The sequence below is a fragment of the Cololabis saira genome, chromosome 24 (genome assembly GCF_033807715.1).
Source record: "Cololabis saira isolate AMF1-May2022 chromosome 24, fColSai1.1, whole genome shotgun sequence".
Taxonomy (NCBI): Eukaryota; Metazoa; Chordata; class Actinopteri; order Beloniformes; family Belonidae; genus Cololabis; species Cololabis saira.
The window spans coordinates 21,281,691-21,300,345 of record NC_084610.1 but is presented as its reverse complement, the minus strand read 5'-3'; the positions used below and the strand labels follow the sequence as shown (position 1 = coordinate 21,300,345).

Genomic DNA, 18,655 nt, shown 5'->3' with positions numbered 1-18,655 from the left:
TCCTTTTTAATCTCGACATTTCGACTTTTTCTCGATATTTCGACTTTTTTCTCAACTTTTTTCTCAATATTTCGACTTTTTTCTCGACATTTCGACTTTTTTCTCGAAGTGCATAATGAAAAAAAAATCTCCCCCAGTTATAACTAATATAGAAACATGCAGCATGTGTTTCCTTCATTCTAAGGCTGATACAAGACTTTTCATTTTTTTGCGGCTCCAGACATATTTGTTTTTTGTGTTTTTGGTCCAATATGGCTCTTTCAACATTTTGGGTTCCGACCCCTGCTTTAAACCAATAACACATAAAACCCGTCCACCACAGGCCACAATTAATGTATTTTAGATTCAATTTTCTATTTTAAAATTGTATATTTTGATTTGCCATCAACACAGTTTTATTTATGTGGCTTAACTATTTAAAGAAGATCAATTCTCAGCTCAGTTGTGATCTTTTCAGTGGTTTCTAACGTAAACACGATTGGGTTTCTCTTCAGACATCGTCAGGCTTCATCTCCTCAGATGTTCAGATTTATGTTGATGTAAAGAGTTGATCCCCCCCAACCCCCAAGAGGAGCAGGGGGGGGTCAGATCCGGACCAGGACGGGGGTCTGCATGTGCTCAGGGACGCTGTAATGAATTTTATTGTAAGTGTAATCAAACAAGGTCGTTGCGGTCGGCTGATAAATGAGACACAGGGGGGCCGTCCCCCCAAACAAGCAGCTGAACTCCACTGAGATCAAGCGGCTTAAACAACCAAGCTTCAGCGCAGTGGCGTCAATTCAGTGGAAGCTAAGGTATGGCAAGGTTACAAGTCACAGAATTTAACTAGAGTATCAATCAACACGTCCAGCAAATACTCATCACAGAAGTCTCGCTCACTGCAAAAACTCAAAATCTTACCAGGAATATTTGTCTTATTTCTAGTTAAAATGTCTAATTTTTAGTCAAAAAATCTCATTACACTTAAAACAAGAGTCATCACCAGAAAAATAACTTGTTATTTGACCATTTTCACCTGTTTCAAGTAAATTTTCACTTGAAATAAGTAGAAAAATCTGCCCGTGGGACAAGATTTATCTTCTCATTACAAGCAAAAAAATCTTGTTCCACTGGCAGATTTTTTCACTTATTTTAAGTGAACATTTACTTGAAACAGGTGAAAATGGTTGTTTTTGAGTCTTGTCTTAAATGTAATGAGATTTTTTTTTACTAAAAATTAGACATTTTAACTAGAAATAAGACAAATATTCTTAAGATTTTGAGTTTTTGCAGTGTATAATAACTAGTGAAATCGATCATGTTGTTCTGATTTGCATTTGTAGTTATTCTACATGTATTAAGTAATAGAATAATCAATACAAATAGACACAGAGTAATTCCATAAATGTATTTAAAAAATACATTTATACCTGAATCTTGGACGAGTGGAGTTGGAGGTGTGGATCCTACGGTTGCCGAGACCCGCCATTGCTGAAAATAAAAGAAAACGCAGCAAATAAAAACAAACCCCGCTGCAAATAAAATAAACGCCGCAAATAAAAAAGCCACAACGGAAGTGAATTACCGGGGACTATTTTTGCTGATGCACTGGTGTTTTTTACGTGAGAGGAGAAGAAGAAGACGAAGAGGACGTAAGTGAAAAGGAAGAAATAATAAGAGCGAGGAATAAGAAGAACAACGAACGAGAAAATAAGTGAAAAGGTTAGTGTTCAACGTCGCTACGTGTAATTTTTAATGTGTTTGGCACTGGTGCATTACCAAAAATAGTCCCCAGTAATTCACTTCCGTTGTGGCTTTTTTATTCTATTTGCAGCGGGCTTTATTTTATTTGCAAGAGGGTTTCTTTATATTTTCGGCGTTTATTTTATTTGCTAAGCGTTTATTTTATTTGCAGCGGCGTTTGTTTCTGATTGCAGCGTTACTTTTATTTTGAGCAATGGGGGGTCTCGGCCACCGTAGGATCCTCCCCCCACACAGACAGACGGAGGTAGAGTTGAGAATCATCTGCATAGCAGTGATATGAGAAGCCGTGTGGTTGGGTGCATTTACATGGGAAGTTTAATTCAAAATTAAAATGAAATCCGATTTAAAATGAGTAAAAATTACCATGTAAACACTGGTAAACAATTGAATGAAAATGGCCATTCGGAATTAAACTTAATTCCTTAGTAAGTGGCTGGTTTATTCCGATTTTAAATCAGAATAGAATAATTCCGCGACCATGTTTACACTCATTCCGCTTTAAATTAATTCCGGTCTTTCTGCGCTGCTCGTTCCCTCGCCCGTCTGTCTCCATGACACTTACAGGACTGTCTCAGAAAATAAGAATATTGTGATAAAGTCCTTTATTTTCTGTAATGCAAAAATGTCATACATTCTGGATTCATTACAAATCAACTGAAATATTGCAAGGCTTTTATTATTTTAATATTGCTGATCATGGCTTACAGTTTAAGGAAACTAAAATATCCTATCTCAAAAAATTTGAATATTCTGGGAATCTTAATCTTAAACTGTAAACCATAATCAGCAATATTAAAATAATAAAAGGCTTGCAATATTTCAGTTGATTTGTAATGAATTCAGAATGTATGACATTTTTGCATTACAAAAAATAAAGAACTTTATCGCAATATTCTAATTTTCTGATCTAGTCCTGTAATATTCAGTGCAAAAAAGCTGCTGCTGCGAAGGACAAAGAAAACTGCAGGGACGGTAAAAGTAGATGAATTAAAATATTTAATGAGTAGTTCATTATTATAATCAATCAATCAATCTTCATTTGAACAACCAGGGTCGACCAAAATGCTTCACACCTAAAATCAAATGAAAACAACAACAAAAATCATCATAAGAGACACATAAAAACAAAGAAAATATCAAGTGAATGTAGAAGTGAGATCGTTGGTTCAATCCTGGAGAACGAAATAAAACCCTGAAGCAGTGGAAGACGAAATAAACACATTTCAGACGGAGCTTCGGAAACATTTAGGTGGAAAACTCAAAATTCTGAATCATTAAAGGAGCTTAAATGTAAAATATGGATCAGTCGATACTTCCAATCACACCGGTGGATCCTGCAGAGACGTTTGATTCACATAAGTGGGGGCAGAAGATCAGTAACAAACAGACGTCACACCAAGTAAAACTAAACGCTAAACGCTTCGCCGAGGAAACCAACGGATCGCATCAGAACTTCTCCTGGACCCGATCCCCCGTCTTGATCCAGCACCGGGACTGTGGAGAGAAACAGGAGAAACCTCCGACAGGACCAGAACCAGAACCAGATCCACCTGGACCGGTTGGAGGCCGAGAGGACCGGAGAGAGGAGAGAACAAGAACCACAGATCTGGATCACGGGTTCACAACAACCATGATGTCATAAATAGAGTTGGAGAGAGGAGAGGTGCATCATGGGAGGTCACCTGATCCGTCCCCAGCTACAACCTTATGGCGCTTTTACACTAGTACCTTCTCAGCACGACTTGTCTCGCCTTGTCCTCGTTTGTTTCTAGACACCCAGATGAGAAGTGGGAGGTTGGAGTTGCTGTGAAGCTGCTGTGTACAGTGGCCGAGACCCGCCATTGCTGAAAATAAAAGTAACGCTGCAAACAGAAACAAACTCTGCTGCAAATAAAATAAATGCTTTGCAAATAAAATAAATGCTGCAAACAAAAAGAAACGCTGCTGCAAATAAAAGAAACGCTGCAAATAAAATAAAAAAACAACGCAAATAAAAAAGCCACAACGGAAGTGAATTACTGGGGACTATTTTTGCCGATGCACCGGTGTTGCACATTAAAAATTACACGTAGCGACGTTGAACACTAACCTCTTAACTTATTTTCTCGTTCGTTGTTCTTCTTATTCTTCGCTCTTCTTATTTCTTCCTTTTCACTTACGTCCTCTTATTCTCCTCTCACGTAAAAAACACCGGTGCATCAGCAAAAATAGTCCCCGGTAATTCACTTCCGTTGTGGCTTTTTTATTTGCGTCGTTTTTTTTTTTTTTTAGCAGCGGCGTTTCTTTATATTTACAGCGTTTCTTTTATTTGCAGCGGCGTTTGTTTTTATTTGCAGCGTTTATTTTATTTGCAGCTGTGTTTCTTTATTTGCAGCGGTGTTTCTTTTTATTTGCAGCTTTTCTTTAATTTTCCACAATGGCGGGTCTCGGCCACCGTAGCTGTGACATATTTGATTGTGTATCTAAACGGAGAAGATAACAACACTAAAGATGTAGAACCTGGAGATACAGGACTGTCTCAGAAAATTAGAATATTGTGATAAAATTCTTTATTTTCTGTAATGCAATTACAAAAACGTCATACATTCTGGATTCATTACAAATCAACTGAAATATTGCAAGCCTTTTCTTATTTTAATATTGCTGATCATGGCTTACAGCTTAAGAAAACTCAAATATCCTATCTCAAAAAATTAGAAAATATTCTGGGATTCTTAATCTTAAACTGTAAACCATAATCAGCAATTATCAAATCACAATATTCAGATTTTCTGAGACAGTCCTGTATGTGCTGCTGGCTCTGTGGCTTGTGTTTGATATCAAGTTAAAAAATGAGTTTGTCTCGGTGCTGCTGAAAGTCCGTTGGTAGCCGAGCAGCTATGAAGTGACAGAGCTCCTGGTAGATCTGGTCGTTCCTTATCTCCGTCTAGATCCCTTTTTAATTCTCTCCTCAGCACCAGGTTTATGAACATCTGCACCTCAGAGTTGGATCAGAAGAGACTTCTGCTGCCGTTGCTGGTCGAATAAAATGAAGAAGCCGCGAGTCTCTCTTTCACTGATGTCACATCCTGATTCAAACGTCTGACTCCAACCCCCCGACCAATCGGTGGCCTGTAGTGTGATGACCAGAGATGGTAGAGGAGCCAAAGATTGTACTCAAGTAAAAGTACTGTTACTTCAGAATAATATGACTCAAGTAGAAGTAAAAAGTAGTCATCCAAATAATTACTTGAGTAAAAGTAAAAAAGTACTTGGTGAAAAAACTACTCAAGTACTGAGTAACTGTTGAGTAACCTGATTTATTTTTTTAACACAACCATTCAAACAGACAAAATATGGAGAGAACCAGACAAAATAATCATCTTCAGGTAAATTAAATCAATAAAATAATAAAATTAAATAAAATTAATAAAAAATAGCTTAAATTAAAATAATCTTAAAGTAAATTCAAGTACTTTAATAAATAATAAAATAAATAAAATAACAGTATGAAAAAATAAATTAAGAACAAGTAGCAAAACATTTCAAGCCTTTGTATTTTTCTGTTTTAACCAGGCAGAACTAGAACAACATGAGCTCATAGAAACTCTGTGTGTGTTTGAGTCTGTGTAAATGTGACAAAAACATGCAAAAACAAACATTTTTCCCAAAGAATCACTCAGTGATGTCATGAGATTGACGCGTACGGGGATAAAAGGGATAAAAGAAAAGTAACAGCTCAACGTAGCCTAATGTAGCGGAGTAAGAGGAACAGTTTCTTCTTCACAAATCTACTCAAGTAAAAGTAAAAAGTATAGTGATTCAAAACTACTCCTAAAAGTACAACATTTCCCAAAACTTACTCAAGTAAATGTAACTCGTTAGTACCCACCTCTGGTGATGACGTCAGATCCAGGGCCGACTCAGATGCAGAAAAAGTATCTACTCCCCCCCGCCTTCACCCGTAGTGGAAAAGTGCAAAACCGTGTCGAGTCGAGTCGCGCTGAGTAGATACTAGTGGAAAAGCGCCATTAGAGGTGGAGAGGGCGTCTGAAAACAAGCTGGCAGCTGGTTCTGGAGGAGAGGAACCGGTACCTGAAGGTTTTACCTCCCGTTCTGCTGTTAGAACCAGCAGATCCAGGTCCAGTAGACAGTTCTACCTGGAGAATCCGGATCCAGGACCCGTTAATGAAGAGCGTTACGAACGCCTCGGTCACCTTAAAGGAACGTTTACAAGAATCCTGGTGGGAGTTTGGACCAGTCGGACCCGTGAGGTCACAGGATTTCCACAACAATCATCACAAAACCTTCATCTGTCGAGACCAATCTTATTAAATATAAGATAAACATTGACACACTCTGTTCTTTTTGTGGTAATGTGGATAAAACAATATCTCACCTATTCTGGAATTGCACATACAGGACTGTCTCAGAAAATTAGAATATTGTGATTATCTGTAATGCAATTACAAAAATAAAATGTCATACATTCTGGATTCATTACAAATCAACTGAAATATTGCAAGCCTTTTATTATTTTAATATTGCTGATCATGGCTTACAGCTTAAGAAAACTCAAATATCCTATCTCAAAAAATGTGATTATTCTGGGAATCTTAATCTTAAACTGTAAGCCATAATCAGCAATATTAAAATAATGTTGATTTGTTAAAGTTGATTTGTAATGAATCCAGAATGTATGACATTTTTTTTTTTTTTTTTTTTTTTTAAATTGCATTACAGAAAATAAAGAACTTTATCACAATATTCTAATTTTCTGAGACAGTCCTGTATACTCATGTTCTTTGGATTGACCTTAATAATTTTATAAATGCTAAAGTTGATTCTTCCTTTAAGTTGAGCATTCAACATGTACTATTTGGTGTATCAAGAAATGATATGACAGCCCAGAGAAAGTATATTTAATCAACCTTCTCTTAATTATTGCTAAATATCATATTCACTGTACTAAATTTGCAAGCCAATGTCCAAATATAATTGTTCTCAAAGCTAAATTAATATTCAGACAGATTAAATAGAACATAAACCCCAAAGCGGTTAAAACGAGAAGCTTATGTGAAAAATATAATATTTCCTGATTTTTTAAATTTTTTATTTATTTTTCCTCCTTAAACCTCAAGCCTTCTGTTTTATTTTGATATATAATTTACTGTCCTTAATTCCATCAATAAAAAAAAAACAAAAACAAAAAAACAAAACCTTCATCTGCAGGAACAAAACGTGGGAAACGTCCGTATTTCACACCGACATTTCTACAAATTTGCGAAGAAACGGAAGCTGATTTATATTAAGAAGCATTTTTATTGTTTTTATTGGAAAGAGACACGTTACAGTAGAAGACTCTGTATTAGTTAAAACTTTCAACAACCGTACTGTACAGCAAACAGAAGCTTATGAACAACAACAATAACAATAATAATAATAATAATTTCAGAATAACAGTGACGATAGGATCAATAACGTGTTCTGGGCCAGAAACCAGGACGACGGAGAGAAAGAGCAGAAGAACCGAGTAGCTCAGGAAAATTATACAAAAGGTTTGATGAGCGTCGTCATAAATAAAGGTGGTCGGGGAAAAGCACGAGGTCGATTATTGAAGGTTCTGTACAGACGGCCAGACTCCCGACGAGGATCCCGAGTTCAGACTTCTCTGATTAGGAAGAAAAAGTCGTCTGGACCACGAGCCCCTTAGTTCATTACTAGCTAGCAACAGGAGCCACTCAGCAGTTCTTTACGGCGTTAAAAATCAGACGTTAATGTTTCTTCTGTTTTATTTAAATCCGGGCTTTTGCACTGCCGTTTTATTGTTGAGCTAAGCTAAGTGATCGCTAATCGATCGCTAACTGATCGCTAACCGATCGATAACCCGAAAGGCGGTTTAATTCGCTTAAAATATCAGTAGTTTTGTGGAAACTGTTGACGGGATTAAGCGTGTCTAGAGGCCGGACGGAGGTTTGAGGACCCTAGCAAACTGATTTTATTTCCTATCTCTATTGTTTTCAACTATTTCTATCGTCGCTACTTTTGTTTCTCCATTTTTTGACTTTGGATGAAAAATAAAATAAAAGAAAATGGACTAATAAAACATTTCATGTCTTATTTCCACCTGCTGCAGTTAGTGTCTGAATTTAAATAAATAAAAAGGTTAGATCCCCGAGCGGCCGAGCGGTTGAGAGGTCGAAGGTCGAGGAACCGTAAACTGCTGGGCCGGATAAAGTTCACGAGGAAGTGAAGAAACTTCAGATTTAGTGCATTTCTGTCATGAATCTTCAGACGTTTCTGGACAAAGGTGAAGTAGACGAGGATGAGTTGTAAAGGAAAACTTCACCTGGTAAATTAAAAGGATCCTCCGTGTTTAAAAAGTCCAACTTTAATCAAACTATTTAGGGGCGTGGCCTTGTGATTGACAGCCAGTTGTGGTTGCCGTGGTTACCAGTCGCGGCACTTTCTGGACGTAACGGAGGTTCCCTGCAGACGGACCTGAAACCGCTTCCAGATAAAAACCCCTGAAGAAGAACGCACTTCCCTTTTCGCTTCACTTCCCCTTCCTTCCTTCCTTTCTTTCAAAGTTCGACGCCGCGATTTTGCAACTGAGGGAAACGCCTGAATTTAATATAAGTGTTGGACGGTTTCACCACCACGTTCAGGGAGACATTGCATGAGAAATGTCCCAACGTTTTTGTGCAAGAGAGCATTTAGTTTGGGTGTGTGGAGTCATTACCCAGGTTCCCCTGCAGAGGAAGGGGGTGGAGCTGAAGAGAGAGGGGGGTTATTGACATAGACACATATACGTAGACGCCGTATCGAGTGGTTTTGCCCGCTGCTGCGATACGTCAACGTCGCCGCCATATTGGATGTGGCAAGACTGCGCTGTAAACTATTACAAGTAGATGGACTTATTTTCATAAAGCGCCTTTCTACAAAGAAATGTACGTTTTACGTCTCATTTATTCATTCACACACGCACTAATATACTTGGGAAACAGTTAGGCACCAAATATAATATATTTAATGTTCTCAGATGGCAAAAATAAGAACTTTATTGATCCCACATAGGAGTAATTCATGTTATATCAGCTATAGAGAACAAGGCAGTGCCGAAAAACAATATTTATCCCCGCTCACAAAAATAAGAAAAATAAAGAAACATATTTTCTCATCAACAAAGCATATTTTACATAAACATATTTTAAAAATTTTCAAGTAACAAAATAACATATTTGAACATTTTTCAGATTTTTTCAGTTATTTTATTGTCTGAAAAATGGTTCAAATATGTTATTTGGAAAATAGGATTAGTTTTAAATTAAAATAAAATTTGTTTTGTTGATGAGAAAATATGTTTCTCTATTTTTCTTATTTTTGTGAGGGGGATATATATTGTTTTCGGCACTACCTTGTTCTCTATAGCTGATATAACATGAATTACTCCTATGTGGGATCAATAAAGTTCTTAATTAAATATATTATATTTGGTGCCTAACTGTTTCCCAAGTATATTAGTGCGTGTGTGAATGAATAAATGAGACATAAAACGTACATTTCTTTGTAGAAAGGGGTTTTATGAAAATAAGTCCATTTACTTGTATTAGTTTACAGCGCAGTCTTGAACATCCAATATGGCGGCGTCGTTGACGTACGGCTCAGCACTCGATGGGGCGTCTACGTATAAATGTCTATGGTTATTGAGACCTCAGGAAGCTGAAGAAGCATCACGTGACCTTGGATGAGGTTTAAGATCGTACCTGCAAACTGTCCACGTGAAGAGCATCTCCACAACATCCGTCTCTGCTCGTGAAGATGCTCGTCCTGCGTCGGCAGGTGACGGTGAGTTTAGTGTTTACATGCGAGTAAATGGTGAAGGTGAAGGGTCTCGCTCCCTGAGCCCGACAATCCTGAAAAAAGCTCCTTTAGTCTGTCGCGCTTCAGCCCCGGAGACTTCCCAGAATCCTCCCCGGGTGGGTGATATGTGTCGGCAGGGAGCAGGATGCTGATTGGCTGAGCGGGAACTGGCCGTTTTAGTGTTCCATCTGAGCGTGTGCGATGAGGTATGGTGTCTGCAGAGTCATGTGATCGTTTGTTTTTGTTTTTTTTCCCAGAATGCTTGGAAGAGCCAGCTCAAGCTCAGATATTAGTGGACCACATTTCCCAGCATGCCTTGGGCCATGACTGACCTGCATTCATGAGTCTTAGCGATGGCAGGTTTCTCCCAAGTCCAGTGAGTTCGTCTGGGGCGGAGCCGGCTGGTGGGGGCGGAGCCTCCCGGGCCGCTGGGGGCGGAGCCTATAGACATATATACGTAGACGCCGCATCGAGTGTTCTTTCCCGCTGCTGCGATACGTCAACGACGCCGCTATATTGGATGTTCAAGACTGCGCTGGAAACTAATACAAGTTAATGGACTTATTTTCATAAAGCGTCTTTCTACAAAGAAATGTACGTTTTACGTCTCATGTATTCATTCACACACGCACTAATATACTTGGGAAACAGTTAGGCACCAAATATAATATATTTCTCAGATGGTAAAAATAAGAACTTTATTGATCCCACATTGGAGTAATTCATGTTATATCAGTTATATCAGCTATACAATATATATCCCCCCTCACAAAAATAATAAAAATAGAGAAACATATTTTCTCATCAACAAAACATGTTATTTTGTTGTCTGAAAAATGGTTCAAATGTTATTTTATTGTCTGAAAAATGGTTCAAATGTTATTTTGTTGTCTGAAAAATGGTTCAAATGTTATTTTATTGTCTGAAAAATGGTTCAAATATGTTATTTTGTTACTTGAAAATTTTAAAATATGTTTTGTTGATGAGAAAATATGTTTCTCTATTTTTCTTATTTTTGTGAGGGGGGATATATATTGTTTTTCGGCACTACCTTGTTCTCTATAGCTGATATAACATGAATTACTCCTATGTGGGATCAATAAAGTTCTTATTTTTACCATCTGAGAAAATTAAATATATTATATTTGGTGCCTAACTGTTTCCCAAGTATATTAGTGCGTGTGTGAATGAATAAATGAGACGTAAAACTTCTTTGTAGAAAGGCGCTTTATGAAAATAAGTCCATTTACTTGTATTAGTTTACAGCACAGTCTTGAACATCCAATATGGCGGCGTCGTTGACGTATCACAGCAGCTCCATGGGGCGTCTACGTATAAATGTCTATGGCGGGGCCAGCGGTCAGATGAGCGCGGCGCTGCCGGCGCTGCTGCAGCTGTTGTTGCGGTTGGTGTTGCGGCGCGGCAGGTTGGGCGTGGCCATCTGCGGGTAGCGCTCGTCGGGGCAGCCGTACTGGGCCAGCGTGTCGGCGCACTCCTGGGAGCTGGCCTGCCGCGCGTACGCCATGGCGCTGTTGCCGTGGGCGTCCTTCGCCGCCAGATCCACGCCATACTGCGGAGACGGAGAGAGGGCGGTCACTCAGGAAGTTTAATTCCTCTTTAATTCAGAATTAAAATGAAATCAGATTTAAAATGAGTAAAAACTACCATGTAAACACCTAATTCCGAATTAAAATGGCCATTCGGAATTACTATTTCCATTAGATTCTAAATCGATTCTCATATTAATTCCTTAAAATCGATTCATATGTCTGAAGATCGATTTTTTTTCATCATTACATTACAACATTTGGTATTTTTTTGTTTATCCCCAAAAAAGGAATGTTTTGTTGGACACGAGAATAACTGCTGCCATGTTTTTGCCTTTAAATATGTTTAAAGGCATGAAAACATTAAAGTTTTCAGTTATAATTGCATAAATTGTCTATATTTCATTACTTTATACACTGTCTTGGGGTTACATTTGCATAAAATGCTAAAAACCAAATTCTCAAAATTTAAAACCGAAATAGACCAAAAATTGAAAAAATGTAAACGGAATGTGGGAAAAAATAAAACCGATTTCATCCGTCTCTGTTTCCTCCCTGGATCTGTTTGGTAATTCTGCCCCACGATGTTTCTGAAAGCAGTTCTATCAGCATTCTGGGAGCTGATTGGTCCTTACAGCATCATTAGCTGCCAATACTTGCTGTTGAATCTCAATATAATATTAGTATTCATATGTTGCAGAACTACAGTCATATAATTCATGCAACAGCTCAAAAAACTGTTTTAATAACACTAACCCAAATCAATATCGGAATCGAATCAAATCAAATCTTGATAAACGATTCTGAATCTTAAGAATCGGAATCGAATCGATTCTTTACATTTGAATCGATCCCCAGCCCTAATTTCCATGTAAACCCGAAGGAAAATAGTTTAATTCTGAATTATTTAATTCGGAATAATTAATTCCGAATTAAAAAACATCACGTAACCCCCCGGGGGAGCTTACCCAGATGAGCAGCTGCGTGACCACCACGTTGCCCTTGTGGCTGGCCAGGTGCAGCGCGTTGCGGCCGTCGCCCTCGCCCCAGGTCTCGTTGACCTGCTGCCGGGAGCCGTGGGCCAGCAGCAGCACCACGGCCCGCAGGTCCTCCTCGGCCGCCGCCCGCAGCAGCTGCTGGCCCAGCGACAGCTCCGTGGACGGCAGCGACGCCAGGAACAGACGCTGCTCGTACTTGGCCCGGATCCAGCGCTCACGCTCCTCCCTGGTGGAGAGACGGAAACGAGAGGCGTCAGAGCGACATCAAGACCTGACCAGCTCTCCACTTAGGAAAGGTTATTGTATAGTACAATTCAACACAAGGTACTTCAAAGTGCTTTACATCAACATTAAAAGCAGCAAGACACAACAGACACAACAGCAGGTACATCTCATTCTTACAATGGCAAGAATTACTTTTCTATACGGTGAAACCGTACAAAGACCGGGTCAAATACAGTATTACAAAAGTAATCTGTAACAATTCATACAGTGAATTAAACCAATTTGACAATTCTATGCCACAATCCCTGTTTCCAGGTCTTATTTGACGCAACTGACGAGAATTATGTTTCTATACGGTGAAAACGTACAAAGACCGGGTCAAATACAGTATTACAAAAGTAATCTGTGCCGATTTGTGCGGTGAATCAAACCCATTTGGCAATTCTACGTCACAATGCCTGCATTCAGGGCTTATCCATCACTAGTGTAACTTTGCGCGGGTTTCAAAAATCATAAGTATTTAATTTAAGACTTAACACTTAACACTGTCAAAGGATACATTTTTTTAATCGCGATTAATCGCATGTTGTCCATAGTTAACTTGTGATTAATCGCATATTAATCGCACATTTATTCACAAATTTTTTGTTCTGTTCTAAATTACCTTAAGGTATTTAAAAAAAATGTTTTTAATACTGTTAACAACATGAGAAAGGGCAAATATGCCGCTTTATGCCAATGTTTATTCAACACTTAAGATTCCTTGTGTTTTTAAGCAGCTCAATGCAAAACAATGAACCATATGCATCACAAACATTGCCGTTAAGAGGACGTTAAGTTAACTTTGACAGCCCTAATATATATATGTATATGACTTATTTAGTGTTTGCATTATACGCCATGAAATTGTGTTTAAATACTCATTTTCTAAGTGAAATAATTATCCTAACCTGAACTCGACCCGAACGTCATTATGCTCATTTTTGTGACTCGGCCGCTCCAATCAGAGCTGTCAATCATCCAATGGATGTGGATGATTGACAGCTCCGTGGAGTCTTGGGAAAGGGAACGTCACAGATCCACACCACCGTGGGTCTGACACGTACCCCTTTTCCAGAGCTGGTTCTGGTTCACAACTGGTTCAACTGGGAACCAGCTGAGAACCGGTTTGTTTTTCCACAGCTCGGATGCTAAGAGGAGCCACGTCATTACGTCACTGCGTTTGCAAAGATGTAGTTGATAAAAACTAAATAAAATGACAAGATCAGCATTAAAAACTGTGGTATTTTCTCTATAATAATAATAATAATAATAATAATAATAATAATAATAAAACATAATTTTCGAAAAAATAAATAAATAAATAAAATAATGGAAATTGTAAATTACCTTTAATATGAGTATTTCTATAAATGTGTTTTTATGTTTGTTTTCTCATTAACGTTATTTAAAGCCAGGCATTTATTTTATTTGTCATATATTAAGGAGACCGATATGTAGTGCTTTTATTTTGAAGGCGTCTCGCTGAGACCTTGTAAACATCGAGCTTCGGACTTTAAAGGTAAAAGTTTAACAGCAGTAGAAAGTGCGTCTGAAAGACTAAACGAGTGTCGGGAATGCTAAAGTGGAGCCTAACTCACACAAAAAGCACCTGCTGATGAGGATTTGTTTTATTTGCAAATTTTTTGCCGTATTTATGTCCATCTTGAGTTTGGTTGCCATGGTTACTCATGTATTGTGGTTAACGGTAGCTTTATTACCGAGCGAGCAGCTGTGTCAGTCTGTATTTAAGTTAAATGAAACTTATATGAATGTAGAAAGTAACTATTTTATTCCTTTATAGCTCTTAAGGTGTGTTTGCAGTGTATTTACATCCAAGGAATAAAAACATTGTGAACCATCAGTTTGAGAGTCAACATCATCAGTCGGGGATGATACAGAAACTATTTTTTCTTCCTGTGCGGCCCGGTACCGGGGTTGGGGGACCCCTGGTCTAGAGGACATGTCCCTGATGTCTGTAGGTTTGTGGACTTCAGTAATGTGTTAGATAAAAGAGCCCCCCCCCCGTCCCCGACGCCCCCCCGCCCCGCGGGGGACAGCTCAATATGGCTCCCCCGGGTCTCTGCGTCCGCTCCCCCGTGTCCAGCTCTAATCCCGGCCGGATGAATGAGCTGCTGTTTACACGGGGGATTTGAGCAGATTAGACGGATCAGCACTTAATGATACTCCGCTCACCAACAATGTGCCTCTTCTGTGTCTCATTTTACCGTCCGGGGAGTCGGACCCGACTCGCGAACGAGATGTAACGCTGACGGACTCGTAATGAGGACGACAGCCTTACAGAAGGAGTCGAGTGGAGGAGACGTCTTTCACTGGAGACTAGCTGCTTCTTTCAGAGACACATTGTCCTTTTTTCTCTAGATTTTTAGTAGGGGTGTAACGATACACTAATCTCACGATATTGAGCTCACGATAACGATACGATATTATAGCAGTATTTTTTTAACAACCTTGAATGAGAAACATATGACTGGAACAAAATACAAAACAATGCTGTGCGTTTGCCCTATTGTTACAGGTTGTAATGCTTTATAACTGTTTAAAGGGACCTATTATGAAAAACAGGTTTTCTCTTGCTTTAACATATATAAAGTGGTCTCCCCTCAGCCTGCCAACTCAGAGAAGGAGGAAAGTAACCAAATTCTGCAGTGTCTGTACAGCCGCCCGGATGACCGTCCAGTGTGATGTGGATCTACGAGCCAATAAGATTCTGCACATTTTCGTAACCAAAATGCAAACCACGCCCACAACTAAACACCTTGTCCTTCATAACTACATGCGAGTGTCCGACTATCGTAGCACTGCGTGACATCGGACGCTCTCTGTCCATCTCCCTCCAGCAGCTGCCACTTTATTGAGGTTTTTGTAGTGAAATGAGGAGGTATCATAGAGATAACTTCTCATTTCAACTAACTGGATCAGCCGTTCCTCATCCATGACTGTTTCCTACAGCGCTTTCAACCGGCTTTCAACACGAGCGTCAGGAAGAAAATAGAAGCAGGGCGTCCGACAAATGTTCAGCTCAAAACGGCGCGCTGCGTCGCTGCGTCCAGTTAGGACAGTCCAATAGAAAACAAAGCAATGGAATTGATTTTGTCGCTGACGCTCGCACCGCATAAAGCCTGAATTATGGTTCCGCGTTAAATCGTTGGTGTAACGCGGAACCATAAATCAGCCTTAACTCCACCGGCCGGAGCTTCCTCCATTTTTTCGTAGCGGTGTATCACGTCATTCAGGCAGCCAATCAGCACAGAGCCTCATTATCATAGCCCCGCCCACTCAGAATCCTGCATAGATAATGAGGTTAGAGAATGGGAAGATAAAGACATGGCTCAGAGGCTGAATTTCTAATTTATGTAGAAAAAACAATCAAAAGCTTGTTTTTAAGACATTCAAGGCCTGTTTAAAATAGGGATTAGATGCCATAATAGGTCCCCTTTAAGTTTTAAAGAGCAAGCCAGGCCAGCCATTTTCCACAAACTGAACTAAAACTGAATAGGAAATAGAGAAAAGAGTTTTCCACTCGCTGTTTTAATTCCCAATTTCGATTTTCAAACACATCAATGAAATCGGATAACGGATAACGATCCGTTTTCCGTTTTTTATTATCAAAACAAAAGATGGGAAACTGATTATTTTGGATTATTTCTCTATTTTTATTTTGTCATTTCAAAACAAAAAACGGATGGCTGCGAAGTACACGGACCCAGGTGAAAATAACTAATATAGATACATACAGCATGTGTTTCCTTCATTATAAGGCTTTATAAGATTTTTGCGGCTCCAGACATATTTGTTTTTTTGGTCCAATACGGCTCTTTCAACATGTTGGGTTGCCGACCCCTGAACTAGACGGAGCCTCTTGGACCTGAACCTGATGTGGTGGTGAACCTTTAGAGACCCAAACAGATCAGGGGCTGGATTCATAAAACATTCTTAAGAAAAAAAATCTTAAGTGTCATTTTTTTCTTAAGTTCACTCTTAAGAAGAAAAAAGAGAAGAAGTCATATTCTCAACTTTTCTCAACTTTCTTCTTAAGAAAAAACTTAAGAATAAATGGTATTCTTGAAATAAAAGTTCTCAAATTTGTTCTTGACTTTTTTCTTAACTTTAAGACAACCTTGACCTGTCTTAAAATGTCTTCTGTGAAAAGGTAAGCCTGGATGAAATGAAATATATGTAAAATTTTGTATACCAAGTACGTAGAGGTGCACTAAATAAAAAGCCAAACATATGTAGCTTAATAAAATAAAATAAAATTCAATAGCCTGATATGTTCATTTTAATACATTTATTAAAATTGTGACGGCTCTGATGTACAGGCGTACTGAATCCTTCATGTAGTATGCAGTATACAGTACATACTGATGCAGTATGTAGTATGTAGTACTTAGTATGCCATTTCGGATACAGCCATATTTTAAGAAGTTCTTAAGTAGGAAAAATAAGAAATTCGTAAGAAATGACAGTTCTTAAGAAGGTTCTTAAGAAAATGTTGAGGAATTGCACTTAAGAACTTTCTTAGGAACTTCTTAATTTTAGATCTTAAGACATTTCTTAAGATCGTTCTTAAGAACATATTGGTGAATCCGGCCCCTGAACTCCTCCAGCACCCTGAGATCCTGAGGAAGTAGCGATGGTTGCTGCTGGATCCCAGGGGACTCGGAGGTGTTTGGAGGTTCTGGGTCGGTATGGGAACCTGCTAGAATCTCATTAACTCCCTTCCTGGTCACCCGTGTGTGGCGGGGGGGGGCGGTGGCGGCGCCTAGCATCAAGGAATGTCCTGGAGCTGCTTCCTGTGCAGGACGGAGCGAGGAGGCCGGGCCCGGCGGCACGGCCCACAGCCCGCGGACAAAACCCGGAGGTGTAGCTGGGGGGGGGTGCTGGTGGTTCCCGGTGGGTGTGGACTCAGCGGGGCTCTGGGAGGAAATGTGAGGACCGCCCGACCGTCGGCAACGCATGCCTTCCTCCGGTTGCTAAGCGCACGACAGGAGATGAAATTAACAAGATCAACGGAGCTCGGGACTCGTCGGTGACGTCACGTCGTCCCCGTGGGAACGGCCGTGATGTCATCACTCGGGACTGTCGTCTGCTTGAACCCTTTCTGACCAACCATAGAACAAGTCTAAGCATTTTCTTTTCATATTTCTGCTATACTGCCATTTTATGGAGTATTTTTATTTGCTATGCATCAAAACAACCCACATAAGCCAATCTTTAATAATCTGGATGTTACAAGTCCATACTAACTAAATAAACTGCTAAAAAGTGCAAATAACTACCAAAAATGTTTTAATTGTTTTTTAATTTTACACATATTTTTCTAAAAACCGAAATCCCACAGCTAGATCCCTCAAAACTGTCAATGTAAAAAAGTAACAGAAGCCTTTCAGACCTCAGGAAATTGATTTGGAATCAAGTAAATTTGCTTTTGTCAACGAAAATTATGACTAAATATCGTCGTCAACGAACCTTTATCACCTGAGGAAAACGAGACGCAACGAAAATAATGGTCATGTGACGATAATGATAATTAAATATATAATGCAATATCGTAGAAGAATAAAAACCAGATCGAAATGTAGATTACAAAATAAAAACTCTGCTTAAATGTGCTTAAATTTTCATTGACCAAAACGAGATGAAATGCTCTAACAAAGATCCTTAATATCCATAAAAAGTGCAAATAACTAGCAAAAAAATATAAATTGTTTTTTTAATTTTACACATTTTTCTAAATACAGAAATCCCACCATAGATCAAACCACAGGAAATGTATCTGGAAGGAATATCATTTTATATATCGCGTATCAATATCGCGCCAACGTAGGACGAGCTGTGAACACGAACCGGATCTATAAATAACCCGCCATGTCAATAAAGAAGATTTCTGCAATTTTACTGGATTATTATGTGATTTTTTTCCAAATGATTTAATGGATTAAAACTCTGGGACAGTAAATGCAGGATATGGAAGTGAAAACATAACTGTTTAACATGCAGAAAGAATTATTGCTCTGTTTTATTTGGTTGTAATTGTACGTATTGAAAATCAATATGCAAACGGGAGCGCTGGCGCTCCAGCCGGTCATAAAGGATTAGCTGCAACTGCTAAACGTGACGTCATGGTTGTTTAGCAACACATCCACCAGGGGGCGGTGAGGAGCCAACAACCGCTAATATCAGCAATTGTGGAGATTTTTTCTGTTAATTAAAGCAAATAACTTTTCTTGGGGGTTC

General features: G+C 39.0%; 1 protein-coding gene across 3 annotated transcripts in view; it reads right to left on the bottom strand.

Moving 5' to 3' along the window:
- Positions 1 to 10,805: 10,805 nt before the first annotated feature.
- Positions 10,806 to 18,655, bottom strand: part of agap1 (ArfGAP with GTPase domain, ankyrin repeat and PH domain 1) — a 162,443-nt gene continuing 154,593 nt past the window's right edge. For 2 of the 3 annotated variants that reach the window (XM_061715979.1, XM_061715981.1), the window contains 2 exons: positions 12,101 to 12,356; positions 10,808 to 11,155 (listed from right to left, as the gene is read on the bottom strand). In XM_061715979.1, the coding sequence (XP_061571963.1) occupies positions 10,946 to 11,155; positions 12,101 to 12,356 (466 nt within the window). In that variant the 3' untranslated portion in view covers positions 10,808 to 10,945. Of the gene's footprint in view, positions 11,156 to 12,100; positions 12,357 to 18,655 lie in introns of all 3 variants that reach the window. The other variant, XM_061715980.1, reaches the window with a different exon arrangement.